Raw genomic sequence first — 20271 nt, 5'->3', positions numbered from 1 at the left:
CAATGCTTTCCACACTTAACATTGAAGCATGCCCAGTCTCTGCCATTTGAGGATCATGAAGTGTCAACAACTGAAGGCAGTTCCCGATGGATTGAGAGGTTCATTGTCACCCTCCGGAAAATGAAGGTAAGTGGGATTCTAGACACATTCCTGGACAGACTTAGAGAAGGAGGAGAGGATTTTCACAAAGTCCAGCACATTCCTTCCATTGAATTCATGGAGTTAGAATCATGAATATTTGACAATTTTTAATAAAAAATTAATGTTCATTATTTGATATTATTTGTTAATTTTAATATTGTGTAAACAAACAAGAATCATAAGTTTAAGAGTTAATTTCAATGATACTTCCTAAGGTTTAAGATTTAATGTAAATACACCTAACCACCGTTGATTTCAAATTTTTATGGATTAGTACCCTATAAATTTATTCAGGTTATCAAATTTATTTTAGAAAGATTTTAAATAAAAATATTTTAGATGAGAAAATTTAATAATTCTTTAAAAACTAAATTTTAATTCTTAAAAAATAAAATTTATATATGAAATACACTTATAAGGGTACCGGTTGATGAAATTTAAAACTTGTGGTGACTCGATGTATTTACACTAGGGTCTCAATAAAATTAGCCCTAAATTTAAATACAACTTATATTTTTTTAATCCTTGAAAAAATTAGTTAAAGATACATTAATTATATTATTTATTTAATAAATACATGAAATGAATTTATTATCAGTTTATTTATATATGAGTTTATTATTAATTTATTTATTATTAACTTTTCAGTAATTTATTAATATAAATTCTTTTCTTTTTTAAATTTTTTAATAAAAAATACATTAATATTAATTTATCAATCTCCTCAATATCAAACAAGAATTAATGTTATGTAAATAGAGAAAATTATTTTTAAAACCGAATGATAATAGACTTTTCATAAAATTTAACGGAAACTAGCTATCACACTTAAAGATTTCCCATTTTCCAAGAAGATAACAAAACTGAGCTCACAAATATCTCACAACGGCGCTTCTTTTCCGTTAACTTACACAAACGGAGAAAACGTTTTAAAAAAAATTGAAAAAAAGGCAGCAATGCCACGTCAGCAAGTCTGGATTAGCAAAACGGACATCATCTTCGTTTCTCTCGCCACACTTCACATAACCACCACTTCATCTTCTTCTTCGCTCTATCCTCATCACACTCTCTCTCTCTACACTTCCATGGATGTGAACTTCTCCGCAAAATCTCAAGCTCTGACCCTAATCTCATGCACTCCACTCTACTCTTCTCCTTCTCCTTCTTCTTCTTTCTCCACTCTCCGCCGTGAATTTCTCGGTTGCGGCCATAATTTGAGGCCTCCGGGTCTCCGATCTCCCAAGAAATGTAAAAATATACGTTTTCGGATCCAGTCGCCTTCCAGGTTCTACTTCAAGGCTTCCTTGGGCTCGCAGCCGGTTCTCGTCGTTGTTGCTGTGGCGGCTGTTTTTGCTTTCAGTGTTGTGTTTCTCAGCTATTCAAGGCGGAGGAAGAACTCCAGAGAGGTGCGGTTTGTTTTCTTTTAGAAATTAAAGACTTATTTTAAAGACTAATTCATGCTATAGTAAAAGATTTAGAAATTTGGACGGAAATGACGTTGGGGAGAATACGTTGAGATGGACCAGTAGTGAGATAATTTTGTTTTCTGGAACCGAGATTTGAGGTTTGAAGTTATGGTGCGGTCGGAGGTTGTGGATTTTGGAAGTGGAGATTACTTTTTATTGGTTAGAATTATGGTTTATTTGACGATGTTTTTTAAATGTAGAAACTCTGTTAGGTTCCTGAGAAAATTTCGGTAAAGAAAAGAAAATTTGCATTTTTATTTTTTTTTATTGTTTGGAAACTGAGAAAACATGGACCTCTATGGAACAATGCCTGGTACAATTATGACGTTTGGTCCAGTCTGATTTTTTTCATTTATTGGGAACAGTGATGAAGATAACAGCCTATAAACACAACTTCCTTCTCTTTTTGATTTTTCCCCTCTTCTTGTCAGTTTTCTCTGGCAACACATTTATGTGGTGAATTTTGGATGTTATGGTTAACTTCCTAATACTTATGCTAATCTTATAGGTCTCAGGTCCCTCAGGTTTTGCAATATCCCAACTGAGCAGAGATGTTATGAACCAATTTATGGAGAGTGCAATTCTGGGTTTTGGAGATCTTCACAAGGAGACCTCTGAAAAAGAAAGCAGAGCTACAATGGACATAGTGGAAGAAGTCAGCCATGCTTCCAAAGATAAAGAGGCTCCATGGCAAGAAATTGCCTTGATGCAGGAAGAAACTCATGTCACTAATACATCAGAGTCATCTAGGTTGGATGTTCTTTCATCTAATGCTAAAAATTGTGTATCTGTAAGAGAAACTGAAGAGGCAGGCCCATCGATCCTGCCTCCTCTGCTCTCTGAGTCAGGCTTGCTGCAACCTCTAGTGTTTGCAACTGAAATGCCAGAATTGCAATTGGAAGAACGTCAAATGGAAACCGAGTTTGGTTATGACTTGTCCACACCGGTGGTTCAAACCAAGTCCATTGCTGCTTCTGTTCCGGACATCATTGCACTTGAAGGAGTGAATGAACGTAAGAATAGAGGCGGTAGACCTGGTGAAGAGAGTGAAATCATTTCCTTTACTGGCATTTTCAGAGATACCATTAGAGAAGAGCTTTACACATTTTATGAGGCAAAACAGTCAGTGATGAAACCTATGCCAAACTTCAATGGTATAAAAACATTAGCTTCAAATGCCTCCCTTTTGGATGGGAATGGTGTTTCTTTTCAAATGAGGAATGCTACATCAAAGGAAGCAGAATTATCAGCCCAAAACTCACATTCTTCTGCAGGTTATGCAATTCAAAAGTTTTTAATTATCTGTAGATTACTGTGGACTTTTTTCCTTCTTGTTTTGCCCTGTAATATAGCAAGAAATCCTTGATTTTTTAGTTCCCCATTGTTCTGACTTTATAAAAGGATGTTTCTTCCAGACTATGTTGAAGGAAAAATGTCTCTTTCTTGTTATAAAGAAGGTTCTTCTGGTAAAAGGAATGACCTAGTAAAAGGCAAGGGATTTCCCAGAGACAAGAACGGAAGGCTTCCACCTCTGAGCGACCATAGAAATCTGTCCCAGTTCCCTTTGTCTAATGGCATGACTGTCAAAGAAAAATATCATGATTCTGAGAAATTCAGTGCTTACAACCGATTATTAAGTGAAGGGAGGTAAATCTCATCTTTGATGTGTTTTTCATGAAACAAATGATTTGATTTGAATGAACATTGAAGCAAACTGTTTTTTCTCTGTGTATTTGATCAGGCACTGTTAGATCGTACGTCGTTGCATTATGTGTTTTGAGCTTTTGCTTTCCAAAATTATCTCTAAAATTTCTCTTGTCATTGAATAGCTCTTTGTTTTATTAGGTTATCTGACTGCATACAATTGCTTGAAGATATGGAAAAAATGGGCTTGTTGGATATGGATAAGGTGAAGTTGTATCCTTTCATTTGTCATCTGTAATTGCCATTGTGCAAATTTGACTTATATTTGTTGTTTCAAGTCATAACTTATTACATTTTCTGGTTTCAGGTTTATCATGCAAAGTTTTTCAAAATCTGCAGAAGTCAAAAGGCTGTTACAGAAGCTTTTCGTTTTGCCAAGTTGATCCCAACTCCAACGTTGAGTACATTTAATATGCTTATGTCTGTGTGTGCAACTTCTCAAGATTCAGCTGGTAATTTCATGTGTCGTCTTGCCTTCTTTTCCTTTTTTTACTTTCTGGGTTGGGGGAGGATTGGATGGTGAGGTGGTTTGGGGTTCTGTTACCACAACAGAATCTGTCATTTCTGTGTATAAATATTCTTCAAATTTCTTATATCTCAATTGTATCTATAGGAGCATTCCAAGTTCTACAACTTGTACGGGAGGCCGGACTGAAAGCTGATTGCAAACTTTATACTACTTTGATATCAACTTGTGCTAAAAGTGGAAAAGTTGATGCAATGTTTGAAGTATGTTTATTTCCTTGCCAGTTTGTTATAGTTTAGATCACTGTCAATATTTGTGGTTTTTGACTGAGATTTCCTCACTAGTTTTACTACTTTTTTTTTTCTCATCCTCATGCAGTTACCTTCTATACATCCCCTCAACAGTGCAGCCTGCTTTATATGGTAGAAAAAAAATTTATTTTGTTAAAAAACTTGAAGCCGACCTAATGCAATCAATTAATTACCATACGACAGGATTCTTTTAGTTATGAACCTTAGGGAATATGGTGTGGACAGTGGTTAGCTACGGTCTGGGTTGGGATTGGCCCTGATTTTCATAGCCTTAGCTGGCTTGAAAGATAACCTGGGCTGTACAGGTTTTATTACTCTTAAGTTGATCAGCCTAGACATGGTTTTAAATATACTGGGCTGCAAGTGTGCCTTGTATGGCCTTAAAATTAGGATGTCACTGTAGGGAATGTCCACATTACATGGGTTTGGGTGCAAGTTTCAAGTGCAGGTGTATTTCTTGGTGTTTGATCCTTCACATCTCTATTTTTAGGATATAGGGGAGTGGCTGAAAAGGATCTTGAATGATACTTGAATATGACATAATAAAAGAAAAAATCAATTAAAGTAAGTTGGAAGCAAAAGTTAACACATTCTTGATAAAAGAAAAAAAAAAAAAACTCTTTCCTTTCTCTTTTGTTTCTATTTAAAAAGTATCAAAATAGTCAATATTAGAAGCCCAATGGGAATATCTGACAAGGATCTCACACTCACACCGCTGGCATATCTGGTTGATGTGGGTATGCTGGGTAAAGTTGAAGAATCCAGGTATGACTAGAAAATTTAATAGAAATGTGAGCTTAGGAGAGGCTTTGGAGGGCTAGATTACCTTAGGAAATTGGATGGGACTTGATTTCTTGGTATTTAAAGTAAGCAAATGGAAAAACCATTTGACTCTAAAGATCCAAAGCCCATAGTCTTGAAAGTTGGATGTAGGTAAATTTGAGATTTTTGAGGTCCAGTGATTGGACTTAAATGATCATATCCCTATGAAAATTGAAAGTTCCATAAGGAACGGCTGATCGAGGATAGAGGGGCAGTATAAGTGAACAATGTTATTTGGATAGCCACTCTCCATCATCTTCTAAAGTCTGTTTGGGAGGACCGAAATTGAATGCTCTTTCAGAATGTATGGGGCTTCCATTTTCAAAAAAAAGTGCTCTTATCAATTCCATGCTTCAAGGGGCTTCAACTTCAGGCTATATTGGTGTTTCTCCATTTCTTGGATAAGATTTGTTTTGTCTTGATTGATTTTGTTACCCTTTCCTTCTTCGGTACACAATGCATGTATTTGAGTTTTGCCTTCATTTATATTGTAAGTGCTTAATAAAACATTTGTTCATGGAAAAAGTTTGTACTTCTCTCCAGTTCAACTGCATCTTATGTAAAAATGATTTTTAGGTTTGATAAAGTTTCAATACTCATTGATAGTTTATATTATATATTTTTGTCTATATTATCTGCAGCTTATCAATGTCCTAGTGTGAAATTGTCATCCTCTATTTCGTATAGATCTTGCCTAAAACATGCTATTTTCTTATATTGTTGGTTTCCCATATGAATTGCTTTGAAGTTGCATCTATAGGTGTTTCATGAAATGGTTAATGCTGAAGTGGAACCAAATGTTCATACATATGGTGCACTTATTGATGGTTGTGGTAGAGCTGGACAAGTTGCTAAGGCATTTGGTGCTTATGGAATAATGAGGTCCAAGGTATGATTTTAGTCATAGATTTTCTAATCTCCTTTGTTAGCACTTTTCTTTTTCGTTCCAATGATTTCATGTCTATGGTAGTTTGTACAAGAACATCCCAGCTTGTTCATTTTTGCTTCTGCATTTTGAATATTAAATAAGTTTCAAACTGATAAGATGTTGATATGCAGTAGAAAGTGGAGCCAGATCGAGTTGTATTCAATGCACTTATCACTGCATGTGGTCAATCAGGAGCTGTGGATCGTGCTTTTGATGTGTTAGCAGAAATGAGGGCCGAGACACAACCAATAGACCCTGATCACATCACTGTTGGTGCATTGATAAAGGCATGCACAAATGCTGGTCAGGTAATGCTTGTCTGTCTGTTTTTTTTCTCCTTTTTTTGTTTTTTTTTTCTCTTTCAGAAACTGCTGCATTACTTTCTTCTCCATTATTATGCATTTAGTATCAGTTTTCCTATTGTCTTGTTGGTGGTCTGTTTTAGTTAACTCAATAATGGATCTCTTAGGTTGATAGGGCACGAGAAGTATACAAGATGATTGATCAATATAACATTAAGGGCACTCCAGAGGTTTACACCATTGCTGTTAGTAGTCACAGCCAGATTGGTGATTGGGAGTTTGCATACAGTGTGTACACTGACATGACGAGGAAAGGCGTGGTTCCTGATGAGGTATTTCTTTGACATTAGACTTTTGATGTGACATGTAAAGTTGGATTTTTATTTTTTGTGTATTGGTTTGTCATCAACAATGCTGCATATGAGATTTAATCTTTTAAGAGTAGTCAAATTGTGATAATTTTAGTGATTTCAGTTGATTTAGTCAGTTTAGATTATCAAGTGTTTATGGAAGAATGGAAAAAACTGTGCCCTGCTGTGCTCTCTGTCTCAAATGGTTGTAATTTCTGTGGTTTGGGTAGCCTAACCTATGAATAAAATTAAGAATAATATAGCCATCTTCACCAATTATATACCATGTGACCAGAAAATCCTGATGATCCTCAAATTGATACTTGCATATCATAAATGCCTAACATGCCTAAGGTAAAGCATGAACTTGCACTTACAATCTCATATAGAACTGGAAATTGACCTAGAATCCATCCATTCTTTGATAAAAGAAATTTCTAAAATATATTTCAGCCTTACCTATTGGTCTTTTTGGTGGGAACAAGGAACTCCTTCAAAAGCATTTTTAGCCAAGTGAACCTTCATGTTCTCCATTTTGGTCCAACATGATAGGATGCCCCTATTATAACTTCAATAAGCATTTCATCCATATTCTCTTATAACATTGTGTGCTCTTACAATGAAATCCAGACTACATTGGCTACATCAGAATTGCAATTTTCCTATGGAAGTGCTTCATTGATGAAGTATGGTTCCCTTGGTTTTGCTTTTATGCTCATTTGCACACAACAATGCTGAAACTCTCTAGCCAGGCTATATTGGAGGCTGCTTAATCCATATAAATCCTCTCGTTTGAGGCTAAGGGGTACTTAAACCAGGGAGTCTATTCACAAAAAGTTCTTGACTTTGTCTCGGAAGGGATTTTCCCTTCTAATTGGTGTCTAGATTTGGTGCAAAAGAGAGTAGTACAGACTACAAAATGGAATTTCTGTTTGCCAAATAGCACCACTAACTGGTTCCATGCCAGTAACTGGTACTACCAACCTTGTAGTTTTAATTTGATCATTTGGCTCACTTATCTGACTTACTGGTTTTTTCTTCATACATGGCTTAGACACTTGTGGTACTAGTAAATAACACATGACTGCAGCAACATCACATGCCTTCAAAACCATCATTAAAATTAACAGTCATTTATGTCAAACATCTTCCAACATTATTCATTTCATTCCAAATAATAAACCACATCAGAAGTATCATGTGTGAATCTCACAAAATACCACCAAAATGTCAAATACCTCCATGTCCAACCCACCATAGGAAGGAAAATACATGTTAAAAACTAATTTGAATCATCATGTTTAAAAGAAACAATGCCAACTGCTTACCCATATGTCATAGGTCAGATTACAGCTGAAAAGGCTAATCAAATTTACTCTGAACTCAACTACCCTTGATTAATAAGTTCTACTGGGCCAGCTTTTATAGTTATCCCTAGAGGCCTAGAAACCCTCAAATGTGAAAATTAATAGAAGGTTCTGTGTATGTCAAGTTCCCAGAATGGTTGGTACCATTGCCATGTAGATGTTGTCTTTAGCATGGTCACAGTGTCCCCTCCTCTACACTGGTAAAACTGTAAAGCTTGGGCATTGTGGGATTTTCTATTCTCTATTTTTGGCTTCTCATTAGTGTTTTGGGGTTGATAAAGTAGGTTTTGGTAGGTTGTCATTGAATTTTATTGGGAAAGAAGTGAAGAAAAAGTTTGGAGGTCTCCGTTGTGCTTGTTTTGGACCACTAGCAAGAGCATAATTGCACAACTTTTGAAGGTTTGGAACTCTCTGATCAGTCTTTAAAAGAATATTTCATTATTCTATTTTCCAGTTTCCTTTGGTCTAGGAAGTCGATCAGGGACAGTCTTTCATCTGTGTTAAACTTTGTCATGGTTTGGGATGTGTTAGTTTTGTGATGGTTTTTTGGGTTTCTCTTTGTGCCTTTTAGCGTCCTTTAGATACTTGCTCTGTATTTGGGGTACACACTCGTGTTGCTAGGCCATTTTTAGTAGACTAATATTAATATTTACCTACTGAAAAAATAACAAACAAAAAGAAGATGAAGAACACAAGGATTGGCCCCAAGTATAGGAATATTTTTATTTACTGCTAAAAATGTCAGAAGGTGATTATCTTTTAATGCTTGTTGGGTAAATATGGAAATTAAATAGGCTTATGCATTTATATCTATATTTTGTTATGTAAAATCCTGCTTCTCACTTGTTCCTAGTTCAACTTTTGTTTCATTGTTTAGCATATTTGACAAACTCTGGGTTCCGTTAATGCTATGGTTCAGCATGGCTCTTTGGTGGCTCCTTTTCTAGTTGTCTTAAAATTTACAAATTGAAGAAATAGAAGAAGTCTACTTGTATTGGCTTTTTCACATTAATAGATTTCATCCATTATCAAAGAAGAAAAAGAAGATGAAGGATACATATTGGCCCCAAATTAGGAATTTTTTCATTTACTGCCAAAATGTCAGAATGGAATTACCTTGTAATGCTTTTTGGATAACTATACAAATTAGATATGCTTGTATGTTTATATCAATACTTAGGATGGGAAAAGGTCCATTATTCCAGTTCTCATTTGGTTTTGGTTTGTCTTCTATTTTATTGTTTAGCATATGTCAAAAACCCATGTGAAAAATGTCACATGGATTTTAAAACCTATGCTTGTCTGACACATCCAAAACTGCCGGCAAGAGAGAAAAGTTTATCTGATATCTACTGCTTTCAAATAGGATTTTATTTATGCCAGCTTATCCAAGGTCTTCTTCCTGTTGCACAACCTTCAACTTTAGTAAATTATTTAGGTGAAGTTTCAAAAATGCATTGGTTCCATTTCATGTGTCATACCACAATAAGGAGGTTGCTTACTCAAGTATCAAATCTCTCATGCAGATGTTTCTCAGTGCATTGATAGATGTTGCTGGGCATGCTGGAAAGCTGGATGCTGCCTTTGAGGTCATACAAGAAGCCAGGATTCAAGGAATACCTCTTGGAATTGTATCATATAGCTCATTGATGGGGGCTTGTAGCAATGTATGTTCCATCTACTTAGTTCTAAGTAAAGTTGTTTTGATATGTTGATGTGTATGGATATTTCACTTGTGGATTTCAAGTGATGGTCTTGAAATATGCCTAACCACAATAGCAATTTTAGGATCCTCCAACCAGCTCCCAAATCATCTCTGGGTTTAGCTTGCCTTTGTAGCCCCTAAATTCACCTTGTTCAAGGATTTTAGTTACGGTTAACAAATTTTCATGGTTTAATTTTGACATCTAGATTTATGATCATAGGAATTTCATATTTAGCAATAAAATCTTTTTTTTTGACTAATATTTTCCTAATGTTTTTTTTAATTACTTTTTTCTGAAGTGATTAATGCTAGTTCAAAATAGATGTTGGAATTTTTTATTTTTTTTCTTTTACCCTTCTTGGTATTGTTTCATTGCTAGTTTATGAAATCTACCAGTAAGTATTACAAGAAAATTTTTCATATTAGAAGACACAAGCAAATAAAAAGAAATTTGGAAGTTAAATAATACGCATTAGGCTCTTCACAGATTCACAATTTATTGATTAATAACCCACATAAAGGTCCAAGCCAATCCTGGTTCCATCAATCTCAGCTCAGCCCAAGTTAAAGTTCCAGCGTGAGATTTATGAACCAATATTAGCTTATGATCTCTACAAGGTCGATTAAAGGTCTGAAATCTCCCTGGCTTAAACTTAATACTACTGTTTTCTATAATTTAAAACACTGCCACCAAACATGAATTGAATCAAGCACAAGACATCTTGGTTGAGAACAAACCTATTTTGGATCTTGTTTCATTTTGTGGTTTTTCTATATCTTGTATTTATAACCTTTTATAAAGAAATTTTAAATACCGATGTACTTCAAGCACAGACGTGTTTCCTTGCTCAGCTGGGGACAGTCCAAGATCAGCTCAACCCTGCTGCACATCAGGTCCCAAAATTTTTTACTGGGTTGGTGCTAGTTGAGCCCAAGTTGTGACCTTATCCCCACTAGATTAATTTTTTTCTTTAACCATGTACAAGAAATAGGCCCTTCTGTGCATGCTTTTGATCTTTGATGTGTGTTGTGAAAGGGAATTGTGATATTTAGTAGCATTATTCTAAACAAAAGATGTTGATTAAATTTGTTGGGTTTTGTACTAGAGACGTTGGCTCAAGCGTCTGCTAGCCTAAAAATAAGAAAAGATATATATATATATATATATATATATTAAAATTTGTACACTTCGGTTGAAATTATTATCCTGGTTTTGTCAAGAACTCATTATGGGTATCAAAGTTTTGTTCTTGATGTATTCCTAACTCACACCATGATTGGGTTGCTGAAAGCAGATTCTCTTGCTCAGATTTTGAAAATATTTCCTTCATCTATATAGAAAGTAGATTTATCCTGCTTTATTCCTTTGAAAATGATTTAATCATGTAATTGCATTATGCTATTGAACCTTCTGTGTTGATGATATCATTACCTAATCCTTGTTTCAGGCCAAAAACTGGCAGAAGGCACTGGAGCTGTATGTGGATATTAAGTCCATGAAATTGAATCCAACGGTATCAACTATGAATGCCTTGATTACTGCCTTGTGTAAGTCTATTTCTCTTCCATAAATTTTTCTGGTAGTATGATAATAGGAATACTGTTAAAAGTCCAATTTTCTTCTAGAGTCATGGTGCATGTGGTATCCCAATTGATCATATGACTCAGCATTATTTCAAAACTTGGTTGGACCACTGGATTGGGTTAAGGGGATTGATCAAAAGTCCAATCCTCTACAATTCCTTGGAGCATCAAGTACAATCCTCTGGAAATTCTTAGAGCATTGAGTATAATCCTCTTGAAATCCTTAGAGCATCAGGCCCAAGAAATTGTATATACCAAGGGTTAATCTCAGCAAGCTGGCTACATTCTTCCTCTGTCTTGGGCTACTTATTCATATATGAAAAGGAGACATGAACTCTCAATGTCCTTCTTTTGGGAAGGGATCAACTGTTGGGAGGATTTTTAGTTTCTCAACGATGAACCATGAAACTGACGCCCTACTGCATTATGGGTTTCCTTAATTCTCCATTCTTTTGTATATGTTTCTGTGATTTTTGATGAGCCTATATAGGTACTTGACCAAAATCTGGTCAGAGATGATTGGACGATGGATTTAGACCAAGCTTTTAATGCTTTGTAGGACCAGAGTAGTGCTTGTGGGTTCTAGGATTCACTCCAAAACTGCCCAGCTACTTTGGTGATGATGCGTGAAGCTACTAAACTCTTACATAATGGCATAGGATTTCCAGATTTATGATAAACTTTTGGACCAGGATTTTGACAAACAGCAGAAACTGGCATATAAATATTTCTTACATTTTAAACATGCGTAAATTTTACTTTGTTTTATTTAATGCAGTATTTCCTTCTTCTGTTAAAAAAAAAAAGGAACTTAAATAATTTTGAGAATATTATGTTGATTTGCTTTGTCTGAAATGAATTATTATAGCAAAAATTGGATTGAGAAATCACATGAACAGCTCCACCACAGGTGAAGGCGAACAACTGGAGAAGGCTATGGAAGTTCTATCTGACATGAAGAGAGCGGGCTTGTGTCCAAACACTATCACATACTCCATTCTTTTAGTGGCCAGTGAAAAGTAATTTCTCTAAATTTTGATTATTTAAATTTTGGCTTTCAATTTTCCTTTTTAGCCTATAGCTTTTGACAAGATGTACTTAATTTTATTTTTTTCATCTTTGCAGAAAAGATGATATAGATGTAGGCCTCATGATACTTTCTCAGGCGAGAAAAGACAGTGTAGCCCCTAATCTTGTTATGTGCAGATGCCTGGTTGGTAAGTTCAATTGGTTTTGCTTTTCAATAGCTTCTATGCATTTTCCCTACATGAATCTTTGGTTTTTGAGCATCCCAAGGAAGTGGATTCTTCCATCATGTTCCATGTGGCATTCTAAATGTGTATATTTCATTAATGACAACTTTCAAGATTCTATTTCTATTATGTATTTGGATCTGACAAGAAAAATAAGAGAATGATGATTTCTCATTGAACAAAATAATTGGTACACAACAATATATATACTATTCGAGGAATAAACTAATTTAGAGAAGTCGAACCTATAAATCCCATGATTGAAGGGGTAATTTTCCTAACTAAATATATACACACTGATTTGTCAATTAGGCTATAACAACTGTACAATTCAACAGGATCACTTTTAGTGTTTATAAGAGAGCTTAATTTTGTCATAATTTTTGAAAAAGATTGGAAATTTTTGTAATAACAATTTTTTTCTTTTTTTATTTGGCTTTCCCATCTAAAAATGGTTTTATGCACTAAAATGCTGCAGATAAAAAGGTTTTTGAGTTTTACTTCTTTGGCCAATATCCCCTTAATAATTAAGAAAATTTGCAAGATTACAAGAAGTATCAAATATGTGAGGTCCTTATGTCTCACCTAGTTCGGAAGTTTAGACCTATTCTAGCTTCATTTTAGTCTGGAGAGTGGTGTCCTCTCATAAATTAAATTGTTGCTAATATCAATAGTGGAAAGCCAATATGGAAAATACAACTTTTTGACAGCTGAGCAACAGTTAGCTATTACCCTTTGTTTCAATAAAGATCAAGCATTAATCATTTACTAGATTGAGCTGCTAAAGAAAACTTTATCAGAAAATTAAGTGTCAGTTTACCAGTTTATCTTAATCTATTCATGAGATACTTTCAGCATAGGTCGATTCCTTTTTCCAGAAGAGCAAAATAAAATAAGAATAAAATGCAAGCTGATCCAAGAGAGCCAAATGGACTAGACATTTTTAGTCAGATCCAAAATGAGCATTCTACTCATCTGAATTCTTTGAAATTGATCACACCATGAACGAGAAGAAGTATTTCTGCCTGTTAATTTTGAAATACCTCCTGATTTTTAAAAACTATCCTTAGTTGAGAATAGAGTTATTTCTTGCATGGATTCTGGCTACTTAGTAATGTAAATCTTCTTTTAGAGAAGTTAGGAACTGAATTTTAACTTTTCATCAGTCCAATGAAACCAGTTCCCACTTTTCCATGAGTTGAACGAAATCATTTTACATCTTATGTTATTCATAATGTTTAGTAGCTTCCTTTTTGTGGCTTTGATCCTCACTCATATTTCTTTGGGCTCTGAAGGAAGTGGTGATGAAGATTGTTTCTTCCCTGTCTTCTGACCTGTCCAAACTTCCTAATTTTATATGGTAGCCTCTGGGTTTTTTTTATGAGTTTTGATAATCCATTAACTTTGATCTCTTTTAAGGCATGTGCTTACGAAGATTCGAGAAGGCTTGTGCACTTGGTGAACCTGTTTTGTCTTTCAACTCAGGAAGGCCACAGATTGACAATAAATGGTATTTGATTCTTTTGCAAATCCAAATTTTCTACTATGCATGCTTTCTTATTACAGGTTTTCAAATGCAAAATACATGCTTCAAAATATAGTAAGTGAAATATTGAAAAATAGATTTCCTAATTTTTCTTTTTCCTTTTCCCCGTGAAATTTCACCTTGTACATCAAAGTTTACTGCAGTTTTTATAAAATGTTTCATAGTCATGAAATGATGCCCTTATACAGTTATTATGAATGAATAATGCATTTGTTCACTACATCTTTTTCTCTAATGTAAGTGTTCTCTTAAAAAGGGAAGAAATAATTTTGAACTTACCTCCCTCTAAAGAAAAGAGAATTTTCAATTCCTCGATTTAAGATCAGTTTCTGTATTCCATTCAAATAATTTGAAGGGCACTTTTAAACACTTATAGAAACTAATCCCACATCCTATGTTTACCCTGAAAATGTTTCAAAGATTGGCTATTTTCATGAATAATTATGCTGGATTGTCTTTTTCCTAAAATGAGTTCTTTTCCCAACAAATTTCCTGTAGGACCTCATCGGCCTTAATGGTCTACCGTGAAACAGTTTCAGCTGGAGTAATACCCACTATGGAACTTCTTTCACAAGTTTTGGGATGCCTGCAGTTTCCCCGTGATGTTTCCTTGAGAAATAGACTCATTGAGAATCTGGGAGTGAGTGCTGATGCTTCAAGACGCTCAAACCTATGTTCATTGATAGATGGATTTGGCGAATATGACTCTCGTGCTTTTTCATTACTTGAGGTCAGTACACAACTAAAATAATTTCCCTTTTTCCTAAACTTGTGCTTTATCATGAAAATTACTGGACGGATCATAGGAAATTGTTCCCAAATTTTAGGAAGCTGCTTCACTTGGAGTTGTGTCATGTGTATCCTTCAAGAAAAGTCCTGTCATTGTTGATACAAGGAGATTGCAGATCCGAATTGCTGAGGTGAGCCTGTTTGTAACATGGAAATTTCATATGATAGTGTTTAATTTCTCATACAATTTGTTCATGTGTAATATATAACTGTCCGGTTTGTGTTATCAATTCAAGTTCTTTGCTTCTGTCATGAACATTGGGAACTTTCAGCTCACTTAAGTTTGTTGATTTAATTGGAGGTTTGAGTTGTAACTTCCCAATTTTCTATAACCTCTTAAAAAACTTCTGGAGATGCCACATATTGACGCTTACAGCAACAAAACCTTGCTTCAAGATATATTCTTGCTTCATTATCTTCATTATCCTTATCATTGACACATCCAGCAATAAAAACTTGCTCTGAGATATGTTCTCGCTTATTTATTAATATTTCATCATCATTATCAACAACATAATTTTGCTTTAATATAGTAAAAAGTGAAACTCAGCAATCTTATGTGCTATTCATAAATTTATGCTTACTGATTTCTTACTGAAAACTGTCCAGGTGTACCTCTTAACAGTTTTGAAAGGTCTCAAGCATCGACTTGCTGCTGGTAATACTATCTCCATTGATCTTTATTTTTTTCAGTAAGATATGCTCCTAAGTTTGCTTCTGCGTTACTTGAAGGGCTGAAGTTAACTCTTTAATGAAGAAGGATGTGTAATTGAATATATTTACAAACTGTTGAAAGAACAAACAGTAAATTATAGTGAAAGTTTGTTTGTTTGTTTTGAATCCTTTAAAGAAAGTATGTGTTCTATCCAGTTATCACCCCTCGTTTCTCAAAATTGAAAGAAAAAACAAAAAAGAATTATTTCAACCATAATAGTTGAGTGATTATACTTATAGCTATCCTGTTTTCTAGTAAACTCAGGTTGATATATGGCATTTTATGTGATTGCTATTGTTATAGAATGAATAATAAAGTATTTTATAGAAGCAGAAAAATATTACATCTGAGTTATTGAATTTGTTCCAAGGCCAACATGACTATTAAGAAAAACTTAGCTCAATTTCACTTTGTCAACTTAACTCAAATTTCATCAGTATTAAATTTTGACAAGTTTTATGGAGTTCACTTGAAATTTGGTCAAGTTGCTTTATTTGTCAACCTTTAAATTTTTGTTTCCTTCTTTCATCATTTCACTTCAGTGCCCATGGTGGAGTCTTTTGATATTTTGGCAGTCTGGTTAATGTTTGATATTCTTCAAATACTTAGGTAACTGCTTCCAACTGTTGAATATCTAAAAAGACTCAACTCTTTATAATCTCATCTTGAAATGTGATTTGCAAAATGAAAATTATGTGGTATTGTTCAAAGTCAAAATGCTCCTTGTTCATTGTCATAATGACAATATTGTTCAGGGAGAGCATTATTTGTCACAATGATCATTCATAAGCACAGAAAAACTGTTGGGCTTAATGATTACTTGATAGCAAGGCATTACTAGGCGGTGTATTACATCTTTACATCTTTACCTCTATACCACTACTTGAAAAGGTCCCATTTATGAATTGATGCACTGGGAAATTGAAGAAACCACCTTGAAGAGCAAATTTTCCATATAAACTGGAATGCTCTCTTTTTATCATCATTGATTAGGGTTCACCCTGCAGAAAATAAAATCTTTTTGCTGCTTCCAATGTCAAAATCATTATTTTCCAATATGCTTAGGTCATCTAGAGCCAATGGACATCCTTAAGAGTGTCATTGATATGTGTGATAATGCCATTAGAAGGAACCTGGGATCCCATGTTATTGTGGAGCTGCTTGCTTAAAACCTTGACTAGCATAATTATTAAGAGCAAATGTGGTAAACCTTGGTAAGGGATTAACTTGTCTCTATCCTCTAGTTGGTTTAAAAGATTGCTCAAAATCATTTGTATTAGGCATATGATGCTACGTATATAGAAGTTTACCTCTTCCTATTACCTCAAAATCAAATCTCATGAGATGATGGGACAGTCCCTTTTTTCTCCCCCTTTCAATAGAATATAGGCTTCTTTTTTATCGATTTTCCATGATGCACTTCTGTAACTGTTTCCGTTTTTTTTCTTTATCACTAAATTTTTTGTTTTGAGCATGTCTTAATCCTCATTTTAATACTTCCAGGTACATTGGATAGAGGGCCTTGTTCTCATGATACTTGCAGATATATCATGTATGCACACTATTTGTGCATAGATTGATGGAGTTTTTCATGTAATCTTGTGGAATACAACTTGTTTTTTATTGCATATTTCTTTTTCTAACTTTTATCTATTAATACCCTGGTCTTCCAGGAAATATTTGCCAATATATTCTGGAGAAGCCATTGTTTTTGGCATTTTGCAAAAACACTTTAACCTTGCATGCATTTGAACCAGTTTAAAAAGTTAAGTAGCTCTTTGTAATCCTCTATCAAATAGTTGGTTAGTGCACACCCATTGTGGTGCGTTTCTTGATCCTTTTCCATCTTACTTTTTGATGGGTTATACTAGGAGTCATTTTTCTGAAGTAGATTGCAGTAAAACTTCAGAAATATAGAAATTATGAAAGGAGAACCATCAATTGAATAGATAATGATGTAAGATATCCTTTTGCTTGGACATCCTAATGGCTAATGGCTAACCCGTTTGGTTTGTTCTCTTGCTTTTGAATTTGTTATATATATATACATATAAGTGTAAGAAGAATGCCAAACTAAAGTGGCTAACCGGTTTGGTTTGTCTCTTCCTTTTGAATTTGTTTGCAGGAGCAAAGTTACCTAGCATGACCATTTTGCTACCTACGGAGACAACACAAGTTCTCGCTCCCAAGGGTGAGAAAGCAATTAACCTTGCAGGAAGGTGAGGAGCTTCTTGATTATTTTAACAAGGGTATCACCTCACCAGTGCTCTACATATTGAAAAAACATATTGGTATTAATTTCTTTGTCTTTTATGGATATTGGTTATTATAGGTGGTTATCAATTAATACTATATTTGTCAATCTAATATTTAGAAAGAAAATTATGAGATAATGATGAAGTTGGCTGGGTGTCTGATAAAAAAATTGAAGTTGGCTGAGTGCTGCTGTCTGAGTGATAAATTTAAGGTAAGGCAAATGAAGAATGCTCAAATATCCAATCAGTGATTGAAATGTCAATTTCCAACAATTCTAACTCCTAGAGGTATTACTTCTAGCATTAGTTCAAAATCATGGAAACCTGAAAATTTATAGAAAATTAAAAGAAAACGTATGCTTCCAATGAAGTCTTGGAAAATGTCATGAGAAACATTAACATACATCGATAAGTCATAGCACAAGGAAAACAACACACAAGTATGCTGAGTTTCACGAGAGCATTGGCCATTAATGTGATAATGTTAATTATAAAAATAAAGAAAGCCATCGTGGACAATTGTAAAATTCATTATTGAGAAAGTTGGTAGGTTTTTGCTACTCTTTCGAATATTTTCAGGGTCTACCTCTCCAAAGATCTTTGACATAACTATATTGTCAACCATATAGCTTCTGTGTCCTAATTTTGGTAGACATTTTTGTTCCGGAAAGAGATGAGTATGCAAACTCTGTCCATCTACTGCCATTTTATTCAATGCTGAATCCTAAAGCGCATGCATGTGCAGGATCAAACCTTTAGACTATCAGTATGTAGTCATAGTTTTTCAGATTTATCTATAGGTAGAGATGTGATTTTCCCTTAAAAAAACTTTATAATGCCTACTCTTAGTCACTAGGTCCTATGTATGCTTCAAGTGCAATGGCTACTCTTGGATTGTTGTGAATGGTAGAATCATTTTGGTTGACAGGATTAGCCAGGCAGTTGCATCCATGTTGAGGAGGCTAGGACTACCTTACCAAGGGAATGAATCACGCGGGAAAATCAGAATCAATGGTCTTGCCACGAGAAGGTGGTTTCAGCCAAAGCTTGCTGGTCCTTTCAGTGGAAAAGTGGACGAGTTGAGCTCTTCTCAATCGCGGCTGGGAACAGGGATCAGTCTTCAGCAGCGCAAAATTCGAACAGGCAATCTCTCTTTGGACTAGGAGGGGGAGGCACATCTTTTGATTCTCAGCAAGGGCCTGCACCTACAATGCTGATGCCTGCACTAAGCTCAACTTGCTGCCTTGTCCTTGGTACCTTTGAGGAAATATAATATGAGGTGAGAAAAAATAAAGTAGAGCTTTAGGGTTTAGAGATCAGTTTTTGAAAGATCTTATGATCCGTTTATATTAATAAAGAGAGATGTTCCTTTCATCATCATAAGGTTTAAACATCCATTTTTTGAGATACCAAAACAATGCCGTTTCTTCTCTTCCATGAATCAACACCCAGTTGCTGTAGTTTCTCTGTTTCTGTCATAGGTTTAAACATCCAGAACAACATTGTTCTGCCTCCAGCCATAATGTGACGACATTTCCTTGCTTTAGCAATCAAAACTCGATTATGATGAAAATATCGATTATTTGATTTTACAAAACTATCAATGTCAAAATATTTTTGTAAAAATAAAAAAATCTATCAAAATTGATTAAAAGATATAAAAAATTCATATCAATCTTTTACAAATAATAAATATATTTATAGAAGAACATAGTTAATATCCAACGTAATTTCGTAAATTATGAATATTTTTACAAAATATGGGGAATATGGTTATGATTTGAAATATCGATAAACACAAACATATTGGTATTGGATTTTACAGGTATTTTGCAAATATTGGTAAAATATCAATGGATGTTTTGATATAAAAAAAATATCATTAAAGCAAAAATTATTCAAAATTCATGGAAATCTTTGAATTTTTTTTTAAAAAAAAGATAAAATAAATAAATAAATATATATTAAAGTTATTTATAAATATGGTCAAGGAGAAAGATATCAATAAGCTAATTTATCATTTATCTTATCAAATTAATTTAATTTATAAAATATTTTAGTTATTTTTTTGAATAATTTTATATTTTTAATATTTTAAAATAAAAGCATTCAAAATTAAATAACATTAAAAGGATAAATATAAAAAATTTAAAAGTAAAATTATAGTAATTTTTTAAAATATGATTAATGAGATAAATGACTATACATTTAATATTAAAATTATAATTTATTTAAAGATAAATAATAATGCATATATGTTTTTTTTTTTAATATTTATGTTTTTTATATTTAATTATCATATAAATGATATAAAAAGAGAATCATTAAGAAAATTATAATGATGGTTTTTATATTTTTATTAATCAATTAAATAAAATTTAAAATAAAATAATTAGGATTAATATATTTATTCTTTTAATAATAAAATTTAACGTATTAACATATTTATTATGAACAAATATATATTTACGAACATCCAATTCGGAGGCTATCCGGGCTTCAACCCAAGCCTTTTGGCCTCCCCTGGCTGCAGCGACGAAAAATTTGAAGTCTGAAACATGAATAGA

The 20271-nt window shown here is 33.9% G+C and overlaps 1 protein-coding gene across 2 annotated transcripts; it reads left to right on the top strand.

The window, feature by feature from the left end:
- The first annotated feature begins 1095 nt into the window (after window positions 1-1095).
- On the top strand, window positions 1096-19081 carry LOC100250266 (pentatricopeptide repeat-containing protein MRL1, chloroplastic). 2 transcript variants are annotated; one of them, XM_002276396.5, is made up of 19 exons: window positions 1096-1547; window positions 2116-2881; window positions 3023-3254; window positions 3453-3516; window positions 3619-3763; window positions 3925-4040; window positions 5671-5799; window positions 5973-6146; window positions 6308-6472; window positions 9384-9524; window positions 11011-11110; window positions 12057-12165; window positions 12272-12363; window positions 13819-13909; window positions 14444-14675; window positions 14773-14865; window positions 15344-15392; window positions 17575-17668; window positions 18633-19081. In XM_002276396.5, exons 1-19 carry the CDS (start codon window positions 1098-1100, stop codon window positions 18865-18867), a joined length of 3477 nt encoding a protein of 1158 aa, XP_002276432.3. In that variant the 5' UTR covers window positions 1096-1097; the 3' UTR covers window positions 18868-19081. The 2 variants fall into 2 exon arrangements, with proteins under 2 accessions (XP_002276432.3, XP_019074462.2); XM_019218917.2 differs by lacking the exon at window positions 18633-19081 and adding an exon at window positions 16953-17042.
- Window positions 19082-20271: the final 1190 nt, after the last annotated feature.

This window comes from Vitis vinifera, chromosome 3 (genome assembly GCF_030704535.1).
Source record: "Vitis vinifera cultivar Pinot Noir 40024 chromosome 3, ASM3070453v1".
NCBI classification, from domain to species: Eukaryota; Viridiplantae; Streptophyta; class Magnoliopsida; order Vitales; family Vitaceae; genus Vitis; species Vitis vinifera.
Note: the sequence above shows the minus strand (reverse complement) of the source record. Positions and strands in the feature narration are given on the sequence as shown.

Coding starts and splice junctions, on each gene's coding strand:
- LOC100250266 (XM_002276396.5), top strand. CDS start 1,098: ATGCCACGTCAGCAAGTCTGGATTAGCAAAACGGACATCATCTTCGTT. Junction 3,517..3,618: donor GCTTGTTGGATATGGATAAG/GTGAAGTTGTAT, acceptor TTCTGGTTTCAG/GTTTATCATGCAAAGTTTTT. Junction 12,364..13,818: donor TATGTGCAGATGCCTGGTTG/GTAAGTTCAATT, acceptor ATCTCTTTTAAG/GCATGTGCTTACGAAGATTC.